Here is a 13,554-nt window from a genome sequence, read left to right as displayed (position 1 = left end):
ATGTTTAATTCACTTGAGAGTTGAGCACGGGCCATGTTTTCCTTTCTCCCCGCTCCCTCTTTCTCCACGGCCCCGTGGCGATGTCACAGGGGATTAAGTCACGGAGGCCGAGAGACTTGTTTATGATTCATGTGCAGGGAGGCTTGAGCCGGTAGTGGTACCCACAGGGCAGGCGGCTAGCAGGCTACTTCCCCAGCTCCTGTGCTTTCCTGTTCCCCAACAGGACACTGAACACTGAAAAGTGCCTAATGGCCCTCGAAGAGATGACACAGAGGGAGAACTCTTAAAGTAAAGTCAGATTAAAGTCAGATTACACATGGATGATGTAAATCTTTATGATGTAAAATCCTGCGTCATGATGTGCAATATTACATTGTGTGAAGTTGTCTGTTAGCATATATTAATGGGTGTTTGTCACATATTAGATTTCTAATAGACTGCCAGCCTTGTGATTTTCATTGATCAGAGGCCATAATAATAATTATGTTGGTAGAAATTCAACTTTACTAGTTTTCAAGTTTTCTTTTCCACAGAGGCTTCCTGATACACTTTTCCAACTTCATTTGGCAATATTGCTGTGAATCACGAAAACAGATTTGCTGAACTTCAGTTGATGAAGAATGAACAATGCCAACGGTGGACACAAACTAAGAGCAACCGAAAGCCGAAGAAGACACTTTAAAAGAATGTTACAATTACCTCACATAGACTGAAGTTTAGTTTAGTTGTAAGACGAAAACAGGGACAATGTCGTGGTAGCGACCTGTCAATCACATGGTAGCCACACCCTTGAACCTATCCTGCTTTTAAGTCTTATTTTATTCTGAATCTTATTTACTAAATGAGCATAATGCAGTACTGAATACATCTTGAAACGGGCTATTGAGACTATAAACCCATGATTACAATGTTTACTGAAGTAATAAATCAAGTGTAATTTTCTGCAACCAGAGGGGTTGTCTCCTGGTGGCCATTAGAAAGAATGCAGCTTTAAGGCAGTTTTGCATTTGCTTCACTTTTTAGACCTAGATTTTGCTACTTGGGGAAAAAGTGTAAATCATACCATATTATGTTTGTTTTTTAAAAGCAACAACAAAAACAACATTGTTAGAATCTTTTTCTATCTTTTTATTCTCAGGATTTCTCGATAACTGTAAAAATGTACATCTTTGAAGGTTATATGCCTCAAAACTAGTGTTTTTTGGCACACACAAGATCGATTCCAATACGTCATATGACATAAAAGTCTCCTCCAATCCAGTCTCAACTAATTGCATGTCAGATTTTTAACAACCTGTTCGAGTTGATTAACTGCTTTAATAGTGTGTGTGTGTGTGTGTGTGTGTGTGTGTGTGTGTGTGTGTATTGTGGTAAAGCTTGCTTTTAATAAGGCCCCTCACAGCAGGTAAACCACAAACAGTGTTAAAGCTTAGTTGGAAGCACATGCTCCACCACAAAACAAGCTCATCTCGTGCCAGGGTGTTCTATTGTTCCAATATAACTAGTCTCCTTTGTTCGTAAGGGAAAATGTTATTAGTGATAAACTACCGTAGAACTGTGTTACTCAACATCCCTGTGCTGGTGTCAAGGAAACATATTACCGCTGTTCAGTGGGACTTACTGTCTTCTTTTAATTGCTCTCTTAATTAACTCGTGTCTAGCCTTCGTCTTGTCAGAGGATGCCCGGGCAGGCCACTTAGCAAAAGGTAATGAGATTAACCTCTCGTTGACCAAGCAAATGTAGATTAAACATTATGGCCCCCGATGAAATGAGCCGGGCCTTATTTACTCATGTGTACAGGCAGGCGACAGGCAGGCGAGCCGCAACTCTCTCAGCGGTGACATAGCTGAAACGTCAAGGGGATAGAGGGGAGTGTGTTTGGCATCAAGTGGCGAGTGCCGGCCGAACCAGCTGCACGGGAAAGGAAGGAGAGAGCAGACAGCGCCGGGGAAAAAAAAAACGTTATTCTCCCACTCTGCCCGAGCTATCTGGGGAGAGGCGACTGCAGACAGCCGATGAAAACAGCCGCTAATCAGTCAGTCACACACCTACGCCACCCAGACTCCCTCTCTGTCTGGTGGCTAATAGCTCTCGTCTCGCGTGGGCATTACAGAATGCAGGATTGGACTGCACAACAGCTGCTAGCGCGGACAGCAAGATGTCATTCGTCACCGACATTTGAATTAACCGCCGGTGATCGAGGCCGATGTCGTTTGTTGCGGCGTATTTGTTTTTTTTTTCTTCCAGAAAGGTCATCCTTTTTCAAACGTCCCTATTTAAAATGCGATCTTGGGAGTTTTTCTAACAAAAAAAAAAAAAAAAAGGGGGGGTCAGCGGTTTCAAACGTCTCCGCTTTAGGGGACGTGGATGTCACTCTTAAGAGCGTCACTGTACATGACCTTCAGCATAAAGACACACCCATTGGGTGAGCACTCTAACGAGTCAATATAGGAGGAAACAAACATCTTTTCTCTCCTCTTAGTCCCAGTGAATTGAGTTTGCAACTTTGCTCAACACTGACTGTAATGTCTGTGGACACAGACATGAACAGTACGCCTCAGAGAATTGTTAAATTCTGCATTTATTCGTGACATGTGCGCTCCACCCTACAACACATGAAACACTTTATAGGCCACGTGATATTCTGCAAGACGCCTAATACACTTTCAAACTCCATACGTTCACAACGGGACATTATTAAATTATTCTAAAAGGTTATTTGTTTGGCACCAAAACTGTTAAATCAGAAAAGTGCATCGCGAAGACGTGGATTTGTGCCCTGATAAAAAAATCCAATGTCTACACAATAACATGGCTTTTGTTTTCGCTATGATCCCTATCACGTTCTGTATCTAAACACTGTATGATGCAAAGAAATTCTTGCAGTTTGCCCTTATTTCCGTTGGCACGTCAGTTAACAGTTTCCACGCCAACGGCCTACTTTATACCTCCTCAGCCGCAAAAAAAAAAGAAGGAAAAAAACAAAACAATGCAAGGTGACAGATCCCTCCTGGTTTTCAGGCAGACTCTCATTTCATTAGATTAATTGTATCTGTATAAATGTAGGAACCGTCTATGCCCTACTGAAGAAACCTCCACAGGGACAGTGTGAGCAAATTGCACAGACTTTAGTTGTGACCTTCGCCCCGTTTCCTTTTCGCCTAGAGTGTCACTGCAAGCAAATGTCCTTCTCCGAGCCGGAATAAGCTGCCTTGGCCCGGCTAGTGCCGCACCTCGTTTTAATCAGGCTTTGGGGAGTGAAATATGGGCCCGGCGAGCAGGCTGTACCCGAGCTCCATTCATCTGGTTTCAATCTTCTCTCCGCCCTCGGATGTGGCCGCGTGGGCATTCCTTTTCTAGACATCGGGGGGGCGGGAAGAAGTGATGCTGAGGCGCACAAAGGGCAAGCTTATTTGTTTTGAGGAGCGTGTGCGTGTGCGTGTGTGTGTGTGTCTTTTGTATCACAGTTAGGAGACAGGGAATTACTGGTTACTTAAAAAGAAAAGTGCTAATGCTTTTGTATGTTCCTCTGAAATGGACAAAAGGACATAAACCACCGATAAGTCTTTCAAACTTTTCTTAACTGCCCTTTAAGGAGACAAATGATGCTCATTTTCAGGTTCCCTTGTATGTTGGGTTTATATTAGAATATGTTCACACTTTTTTTTTCTCATTTTGTGTGCCTCAACATAAGCTGACTTAGCCCTGTCTGGAACGCTCCGTTTTAGTGACTGTCTCTTTAAATTACCATCCTGAAAAGGCCCAGTCTCCTCTGATAGGTCAGCGCTTTCTGTTCTTCCACATCTGCGCTGATGACATCTTCACACAGCGTCACTGCAGTCAGGGACTCACTCTGTGTGTGAGTTTATCGGCACTTCTACCACAGATTTTATAGTTTATCGTCATAGTAACCTTATGAAAGTCCTGACGGCTCGTTTAAACGGCCCAGTTTCTGAATAAGGGCTGTGTAAATTTCTCCTTGGATTGAGTGTTTTATGTAATATTTATAAAGCACCTAAATCCGGACATTGTTCTTTCTTCAATATGCTACCTTTAATGTGTCCTTTCCTTTATTTATGAAGTCAAGGTACATGCATTCCACATAGCAATTTACCACTTTAAATAAAAGCATAGCCCAATTAAAAGCACATGTTCCACGAGGTGTTTTTTATGTATGTGTAGCAGGTGAACAAGGTTAGTGTCCTGCCTGAATTGGCTGAGCTAATCATAAGGACAGATGGTATGTTGGTCCATTAACTCTTCTAAATGAGCCTAAGTGAGGCCTTTCCTGGAAGCCTCTCATCCCCCTGTTGACCTGCCTGGCCGTCGTGCAGCCACCACTCTGCCTCTGTCAGCCGCCCCACCCGTCAACACCTCTCAGTGTACAGCTGCCAAAACAGACGTGGCATCTGCTCACCTCTGGGGAAATGGCAGCCATCGACGTGTCCTTCCTAGTCACGGGGCTCGGATGGATAGGTTACCTCGATGTCCTTTGCAGCTGCGGCCAGAGCTTGAACGGCTGAAACAATATCATCCTCTGGTTTGCGTATGAGGCGTCCCCCATATAGTATTCTCTGCTTAACCGATGGAGTAAAGTGATATGTCAAATGCATACCACAGGACTGGGGACAGCGCTAATATGTCAGTGACGCAGCGCGCTCGAGCCGGGCGGATGGAGGGAGGGAGTTAGCGTCCCGTCTGTTTTCAATTAGCCGGTTAAATGTACAACACGGGAGCTGCTCTGTTGTGTTCAGCTCCTATTTTCTCGTGGACCCAGTGCAGCAAATTAGCATCTTTGCCGAGAGAGGCTTTGCATCTAACCCCAGGTGAACTTGGACTTTTAGACGGTGACAAATAATCGCAGTGACCTCAATAATGGAATTTAATCTGCGTGCGGAGAGAGGCGAAGGAAGAAGAGGAGGAGGAGGAGGAGGAGGAGAATACGAGGAGGGTCCGGAATCACCACACTCGCTTACATATCGAGTTCGGGGCTATCTTACAATGCTTCCGAAGCTTGAGCCGCTCCAAATATAGCTCAAGCTCTGGGCTTGTTTTCCCATTTCCCTTTGTTCGTCACGTGCAGCCAAACTTAACCAGAGAGCCCGCTGTGGCTTTTATTGTCTTTCCACAAGTTGTTAAAGGCTTCTTTGAAACACCACTGGGGTATTGACTTGCATTTAATAAAAGTCACGGCTGTAGTGCTTTATAGTGCATGAAGTAGATAGTATTTGTTACGTTTTACATCGGTTTCGCATTACTGCGAAGCATCCATCATCAGAGAAAGCCTGGGCGTCCGCGATACATTCCGCTTCCCGTGGCCATACACCTAGTCAGCTATATTTTCAACCTAATGGACATAAAAAAGAAAATGTGCAGATTGCAGCAAAAATGGAATTGGCAGCACAAAAGCTTATTAAGTATTGATCCGCTGAGGTCAGTGCCCATGTCCAGTCACTCCAACAATGAGAGAGGAGTTCGTGTCCACGCGCATGCCAGCCACAAATTGAGATTAGTCCACATAAATAACTGGGGAAATTGAGGAGCGTTTTGTGTCCCCGGGGGAACTATGCCCAAGGTTGCATGATGCGCCATGGAAAGAGGCAAGAGAAAATGGTTGTTTATATGTGCACTGTGGGCATTTCCGTCTGTTTGTATCAAAGCTCGCCCATCTGTCCAAACTCCAGCAGTAGTGAGATATGATATCAAACCATACCAAAGCCCAACAGGGAAGCTTTAGGTTGAGCGGCAGCAGCAGGCAGACCTGTCGTCTACAATGTTTTAATGAATGCAGCTCGTCTTGTTTCTCTCTGCACCGTCTGTCAGGCATGCAGGGTCGAAGCGAGAGATCTTATTCACAAAGCCCCGCTAACAAAAAAAATACCTTAACGCCACACAGACCAAGAAATAAGCTTAGCTCTGGGACGATGCTTTCATGAAGAAGGAGGAACGGGAGCATTTGTTTTTGCAGAAATGCAAAGAAAGTTCTCCGTCAAAGCAAATAATCATTTCTCGAACCGGAATTTTTTAGTTGTTTCCTTTTGATAGCCCAAATTGCTGACTTTCCACTTCAAAAATCGGGCAGTTGTTTTCTCCTCTGTGACACGTGCCTCGTGGAAATGAGTTTCAGCAAAATGTCCGCGGCAACAGCAGAAAAAGAATGAAGCACTTTTTTTATGCATGTCTAAATACGCTACAGGATTCACTCTCATCTGTCCCCTATTAAAAAAATTTTTTTTTCCAGTGGCGATACAGCAGGTTTGTTCAAGATCGTGTGCACGTGCTGCCGGCCGTACGTGCCCTTTACACACACACACACACACACGCACAGCTTTGGTAACCTTGGTGATGAATTCTTTCGACGAGACATTAACGCTCCCCTCTCTTGCTGCGTGCTTCTCTATGGTCTCAGGTTTGGAGATGCCCATGCAGAAAAAAAAAAGTGAATGCTGCTCTGTTTAGACTTTAGAAGTTGGGAGGAACTGTTGCTGCAGCAAAATGGAGAGGTCACTGTCCAAGCCCCATTTAACTGAAGCGTGTTATCTGGTGCAAAACAGACCGTTTGACATTTGGACCTTGTTCAGTCTGAATACATTAAACAGACGGAAAATGTCTGGAATAGTGTGTTGTTGTTTTTTTTAAGCCAAATGTAACCCTGTAAACGGTTTAACACCACACAAGCTCCGGCAGATTAGTCTGCAAGTCGGGATGAAGTCTCTAAAATGCATTGCTGTAATTCACATTTTAAATGGGCACCATCCTTTCCCAAATGATGAATTGTTTGTTCATTTGAAAAAAAGAAAGAAAAAAAAATACATGTTTTCTGGTTGCAGGATAGGAGTTTTAAGTATCTTGCTTGTCACTCTTTCCATTACAAAAACTGCATAAGGTGGATGAGGTCAAGCTGCTCACAATAATATGTAGCGTCTCTTTTGATTTTAGTATATGTGTATGTGTTATTGGTTTGGAGACCAATACAAACCCAGGAGAGTAAACTTAGGTGCAAAGTCGGGAGTGAAAGACCTTTGAGTGTAACCCTTAAGGAGAAGCTCTGTGCTCTTTGGACCAGAAGATTTATGGAGTAACTGGAGCATCTTGGACAGGTACACCCATGAGTGTGGGTGGAGCCGCCAGATGCGCCATTGATAGGACGCGTGAGCAGGTTTCACTGACTCTCCCTCCCTTGGGGAATGGTGTAATTAGCTTTTCTCCCAATCTCCTCCCTGCTTCCTTATTTTGCTGGGAGAAAATGCAGAATACGTTGAGGGAATTAAAAGTGCTTGTCGCGAAACTCATTTTGTATCTATTTTGGGGATCTGTCAGCGGGACGCCGTCCTTACCGCTCCAAGTGACAGCAAGGACGGGGCCATGAAAGGGATGCTAATGAAGGCAATAAGAGCATTTACCACAAGGCCTTACATTATTCAGACCACAGTGGTATTTCATTTCCCTTTTCCCTATAGCTATTGGTCCTCCCTCTCCTTTACCGTCCCCCCTTCCTCCAAAGTCACAGGATTATCGTGGAAATGATTCCTACCTTCTTTTCTACCTCAAATCCATCCATTACTGCTCCAGCCAGACTTCTTTGAAGCCCCTCGTCAAAGACGAACATGAACCCTTCACTTATAGATGTTTTCATCCATATGACTGACTCCTCAAGTAGCCCTTGTGGTGGATATAAAAGGGTGACACTGTACTATTTTTAATCCGGCCAAGAAAAGTCGGTGCCTTCGATTTTAGATGTTATTGATCATTACTTCATAATTACTTTACATGATAATGTTTACTACCTAGCTCTAATAAATTGGCTTATTTGTTCCTTACTCGTTCCTTGTTAATGACTCTTTATACCCTATTGTAAAATGTTACCAATAAATGCTCTGTGTCAGCAGAAGGGAGCGTCGGTCGCCGGGTGTGAGGCGAGGAGGATTATGGGTTTTTTATCCCTTCAAAGAGTCAGCCTCCAGTCAGTGGAAAAAAAACAGCCCCTTTGATTTTCACGGGTGCAATATATTCATGAGTTGGACCTTGAAACTACAAGGAGACTGGTGTAGTGTGCCATATGCAAAACATGTGTTTTAATAGGGCATGATAACTTGTTACATTTAAAGAGACTTACCCCTTAAGAAGCTGTAATTAAAAAGCGAGCTGTGGCTGTATGCGTAAAGGACTCTCTCGTAGAGTGTGCATCGGGGGTTGTTTTTGCAAGCACTCAACCGGAGGCGGCCTCTTGTCAGATTTTATTTTTCTTCTTTTCTTTGAGCAAGTCCCGAAATCCCCAAAGATATCTGGAAAAGAGGGGCGGGCAAGATGTAACCTACATGTACAATCTGTGGATCTCTTTGCTTCATTGGTGGCATATATGTTTGGCATTTCGAAGAGCCGATTCAGGTCAGGATTGCTGTAGCACGCTGAGCTGTGAGTATTTCACTGTTGTCTCATCAGCCCCATGCTCCTCTCAGCATGTCCCCTATTCAGCTAAAAACTAGCTGTATGTCAGCAATAAGAATGGAGGAATTTTATTCATATTTGCCATGTAGGATTTTGCTAGTTACATGCAAAAAGTCCTACATTTTAGAGAATGTATACGGAGGTCATATCCCAAACAACTCTCTCCTTCTCTCTCTCTCTCTCTCTCTCCATTAATCCCGTTCCTTGACCTTGATAAAACTGTATTTGGCAGAAGATAAGCAGTCCTTTTACATATTGGCAGGGAGATAGATTAATGTTACCTCTGCCTGCTGCAGTACACGTTACTCAAATGTGGCTTGAAGGTGTGTGTGTGCTGAGGCACTATTTACTGTCAGCAGAAGATAGTCCCTCTCATCTCTGCTGTGTAGATAGGCCGCATGTGTTCACATAAAGCATCATAAACACAAGCTGTCACGCATGCACGGGAAATGTCGGTGTGCACACATGTATTCTACATACGAAAAAGCAGCGTGAATGCACACCATAGGAAATTGTCAGGAGTAATAAAACCTAGTAATTTCCCCCTATTGTGCATCTGCTAACCTGTGTCTAAAACCACCTTTGTGATGGTATAATCCATCCTCCACACCAGTGACTTACAGTAAGTGCTCGAAATAAGGCATTGCACCATGCCTCCACCCCTCCCTCAAACCATTTTTCTCTGTCCTTTCACTTCCCCCTCCCCCCCCCTATCTGTCTCTGTCCCTCTCCCTTCTCTGATCTGCTGTGTTTGAGTACCAGAGGTCACACGCTTTCGACATAGCAAAGGCCCCAGCCAGGCCAATGTGCTGACTGAAGGGATATGGGGCTTGACTTTGGGCAGCGTGAAAGATCCAGGCCTGCCTTGTTTGTCTGTCTGTCCGTCTCACTGGCCACACTGTAACAAGATTGCAGGCGGATTTACTGGAGCACATCTCCCCCTAGGGCTTTTTCATAGAAATGGGTTCTTCCATATTTCACGACAGCCTCTCACTCTCTCGCTTTATCAAATGTGTCTATATGTCTTTCTCTCTCTCTCTCTCTCTCTCCAAACCTCTGGTGTTTAGCCTCCACTTGCTTGCTTTTGTTAAATACGATATGCTTCTTTCCTTTCTTTCTTTGGATAAAGATTGAACCTCGGCCAGAAATGAAAGCATGAAGCCAAACAGGGCTGAGCAAAGCGGACACATTGACAGAGAAAGAGGGATGGAGGACTTGGCCTGGAATAACGTGCAAGCTATCGTATCATAAGTCCTCTCCACATTTGTCTTTCCCTGAAGATGACCATTTATTTTAAATGGCCTTTCCCGTGTCCTTATGGAATCTCATAAAGACACGTGCATGCATGAACAGCACCGTGACTGGGAGGTTTATCTCGGTTTAAGCTAATATGTCTTGCAGGTTTTATTCTTTCTAGGTCACCTCACTGCAAATTGAAAACCAAGGTCATAAAGCCAAACTTGACTGACCAAACAGTTTGTTCCTACTGTGTGTGCATAGCTGCCACAGCAATGAATTCTGTTTTGTCTCATAGTTAATGTTGACACAAATGATGGGGGTCTTGCAGTCCAATCGGCCCAGCTGTGCAAACGATCTGTGTAAATGAGGCCAATCCAAATGCAAAGGCACATCAAGTGGGCTTATTTTGGGACCACTGTTTCATCCATTCCACAGCATAAAAGCCCCTCTCCAAGACCATTGATACTGGAAGTGGGGCAAGTGGGGAGCAGCAGCTCTACCAACCAATACCAAATGTTCTTTCTGTCATAGGGAACGGCACATTTGCAGTTTTTTTTCTTCTTTTTTGTGAAATGCATACTCTGAAATACAATACGTACAATCTATGGCATTCAAATCCTCATTGTCATGGCAATGAAGCACATTTTCTACACCAGCAATTCCAAAGTTTGAGAGCTGGCCCCAGTCATTGTTTGAAGGTCAATCTAAAGTGAGCTTGTGGGAAGTCGAGTACTTTGTGTGTATAAAGATTGTCATTCCCCGCTTTCAGCGGTCACCCTGGTCCTATCTATCTTTCAGGCAAACTCTTCCATTTACAGAGCCTACAGTTGAAGCGGTGGGAAGTTAAGTAGAAGGTGCAAGGTGAGAGAAGAGCCAGGCAGCTCTTATCAGGCCTGCGACCCGATGGGTGTGGGAGCACTGATTATAGAGGTTAGCCTGAGGAGCTGAGGGGAGACAGTGTGCACAGGTCTCCCAGCAGACCCCTATAAAACCATCAAGCATTAACTCGCACCATGAGGTCCAACCAAATGTACACACACACACACACACACACACGCACACACACTATAATCATTATCCCTCTTGAGATATCTTTTCACTGCAAACCTCTCTCTTTTCTGACAGAAACTAATATCAGTGGGGAGCCCACATGATGAATGACCCTGCAAATGCTGCATTAAAAAGTCCTAAAAGGGGATACCTTCAGGGTCCTGAAGTACCGCTGTTAGGAGAGGTGGCACTTATTTGTCTGCTGACTAATGACTCGAACTGAACAGGTGGTCCAACAAAGGAGAAGGACCTCAGCAATGTGTACTGTCACTCTTGTGCTCCCAAATGGACACACAAACACTCAACCATGAAATGGCCTTTTTTTTCTGTCCAACTAGTGAATGGCAATTGGAAACCTTAAACTTGATTGACAGTGAGGAGCTCTGGCTTATAGCGGAGGCCTCACAAAGTAGAGACGGAGCTTAAACAAAACTTGAATAACTGCTGAAATCCACACGGTGTCATCCCTATGACTGAAGCTCCCTTGGAAGAAGTGGTTTGTGTGAGGCTACTCCTCTGTGTCCTGCGTCAGCACTGACTCATTGGTTTCACAGCACAGAGCTGACATTTTCATTGGCCCAGAGATCACTTCTGGGACAGGGTGTTGGCTCCTGCGAGGGTGGACGAGTGAACAAGTGGACAGGCGCCCAGTGAATGCTGATGCGCATTTGGCCTCCCGTGGAACATTTGACAGCACGTGGCTGTGTCTGTAGAGCACAAAGGGATTCTGATGGGGCGACTGTGGGTCAGTGGTTAGCAGGTCCGTCTTCAGGGGGTTGGCGGTTCAATCCCCACCCTAGTCCATCTGTCCTTGTGTCCTTGAGCAAGACACTTAACCCTAAGTTGTTCCCTGTAGCTGTGTCTACGGTGTGTTAATGTAACATGATTGTAAGTCGCTTTGGATAAAAGGGTCAGCTAAATGACATGTAATGTAATGTAATTCTTTTAAAAAAGTGGCTCCGGGTAGAATCACTCCACCGCGAACACAAGACCTGTGAATGTACAGTACAGTTTTTTGTTTTTTTCTTCTTTAAATATGTGTTCCACACCGTGATGTTTATTTAGTCTGTGCAGACGGGCAGGGGGATATTGAACCTCCGTGCTATTAAGCAGCCTGACAATGAAAAGGAGATGTAACTATATTTACACGCTCAGAATCCCCAGGGGCTATTGGCTCGTTCGGCAATCACATTAAAGACCGGTAGTTAAGTTAAATGATGTTGAGCCAAAAAATTCTGTCACATTTGGAGTGTGTAAGCTCAGTGGCGCTCTGCCGTATGGTAAAGTCTTTCGACCAGGTCGAGGGAGTCAAATATCTCAGCAGTGCCCCACCCCCTCTGGACACACACAAAAAAACACACACCAACACTGGCCGTAGATTCGGCTTCCAGCAAACTCCCCTGACGCCTTTGGCTAATTCCACTCAAGCCCGCAGGGCGGTCGGTCCCGCATCCTCCAATAAATTAGCCTCGCTGCTCCCCCACTGAGACACAGGCCCTGACAGTCTGGCCGGTGCCTGAGTCACTCGCTTGTGCACACAATCCTAATTATTGCAACTTTTCATTGCAACCCGAGATCTTCACTGAGTGAAAAGTGTGTTACCACTGTAAGATTGCATGTTCCCGTTTGTGGATATGTATCCAAACTCAATTCCATTTTAATAATAGGAAAGTAGCCGGGACGAGGCTGTATCCAATCAGTTTTAGTTGTGTCCCTTTTCTTCCCGGGCCACAATTTCACAGAGCTGTTGCTGTGAAGAGGAAAGTGTTCTTTGACTGCCTTTGTCAAAAGGGGTTTACCAAAAAAAGATGATCATAATACTTCTCTCTGACCTCCTATGCCAAACTCAATTTCCTGTAAAAAGAATTCCCTCTCTTCAGCATCCGGGTGTGACATATCTCAGCATCTGTCAGATAGTGATTCTGGGTCATATCTCTTGCTGCGCCGTTCCGTCTCAATTTCCTCTATCGGCATGGTTTTGCTTCCTATCTGAAGCATCTGCCTCTTGTCTCAAGTTTGGATCGAGCATGTGTCCCCATCTGACATCTCTCTACCCCCCCTCCCCTCTCTCCCCCTCTCTCCCCCTCCTTCACACTCCTTACCTCTCTCCTCCTCAGTTCTATTCAGCCTGCTGTCAGTGGGTGCCCAGACTGAGATGAAGAAGGTCGTTGGGGACAATGCCACCTTACCATGCCACCACCAGTTCCCATCATCCAGCTCTCTCGACATTGAGTGGCTACTGCAGAAACCAAACTCCAAACAGAAAGTGGTGAGATAAGATTCCTTTTTTCTTTCCTGTTTTTTTTGGGGGGTTGAAGACATTAATCGAAATGAGTCCCTTGGAAGTACTGAAAAGTAAAACTTTAAAAAAAAAGGTAATGCTTCTTTAAATGTGCATTGCCAACAGGAGTGGCCTGAATTGTGTCCTCTTCAGAGGTAAAAAAGTGTTTCACTGGCTGACCATAAACACAAGAACACTTGCGCTAAACACGACTATGTTGTCTACCATGGCTGTATTCTTTCTAGCTGATGTACTGTATATCTTCTCCTAATGATTATTTTCCTCTGCCTCTCTAATTCCATACATCCTTTTTTGTGTATCTACCTTCTGTCTTTCCTCCTTTTGAGTCATAATAGTTGAAGCCTACATTAACTCAATCCCTCACTCAAAAGTTGCTGTGACACTTCAAGTTTTAGTACCTTTTTTCAAAGGAAAAATCATGCCCAGAATGTTCTATGTTTTTCTATAGCATTAAAGACACAACAAGAGAACAACTTGGACACGATTTTCAATTAGCATGATTTGTTTTCTTCTT

General features: G+C 44.5%; 1 protein-coding gene across 2 annotated transcripts in view; it reads left to right on the top strand.

The window, feature by feature from the left end:
- Positions 1 to 13,554, top strand: part of clmpb (CXADR like membrane protein b) — a 75,202-nt gene that overhangs the window by 44,595 nt on the left and 17,053 nt on the right. For both annotated transcript variants that reach the window (XM_034548090.1, XM_034548089.1), the window contains exon 2: positions 12,856 to 13,007. In XM_034548090.1, coding sequence (XP_034403981.1) covers positions 12,856 to 13,007 — 152 coding nt within the window. The remainder of the gene's footprint in view (positions 1 to 12,855; positions 13,008 to 13,554) is intronic.

This window comes from Cyclopterus lumpus, chromosome 13, assembly GCF_009769545.1.
Source record: "Cyclopterus lumpus isolate fCycLum1 chromosome 13, fCycLum1.pri, whole genome shotgun sequence".
Lineage (NCBI taxonomy): Eukaryota > Metazoa > Chordata > Actinopteri > Perciformes > Cyclopteridae > Cyclopterus > Cyclopterus lumpus.
The sequence above is the reverse complement of the archived record's forward strand: the minus strand, read 5'-3'. Positions and strand labels throughout refer to the sequence as shown.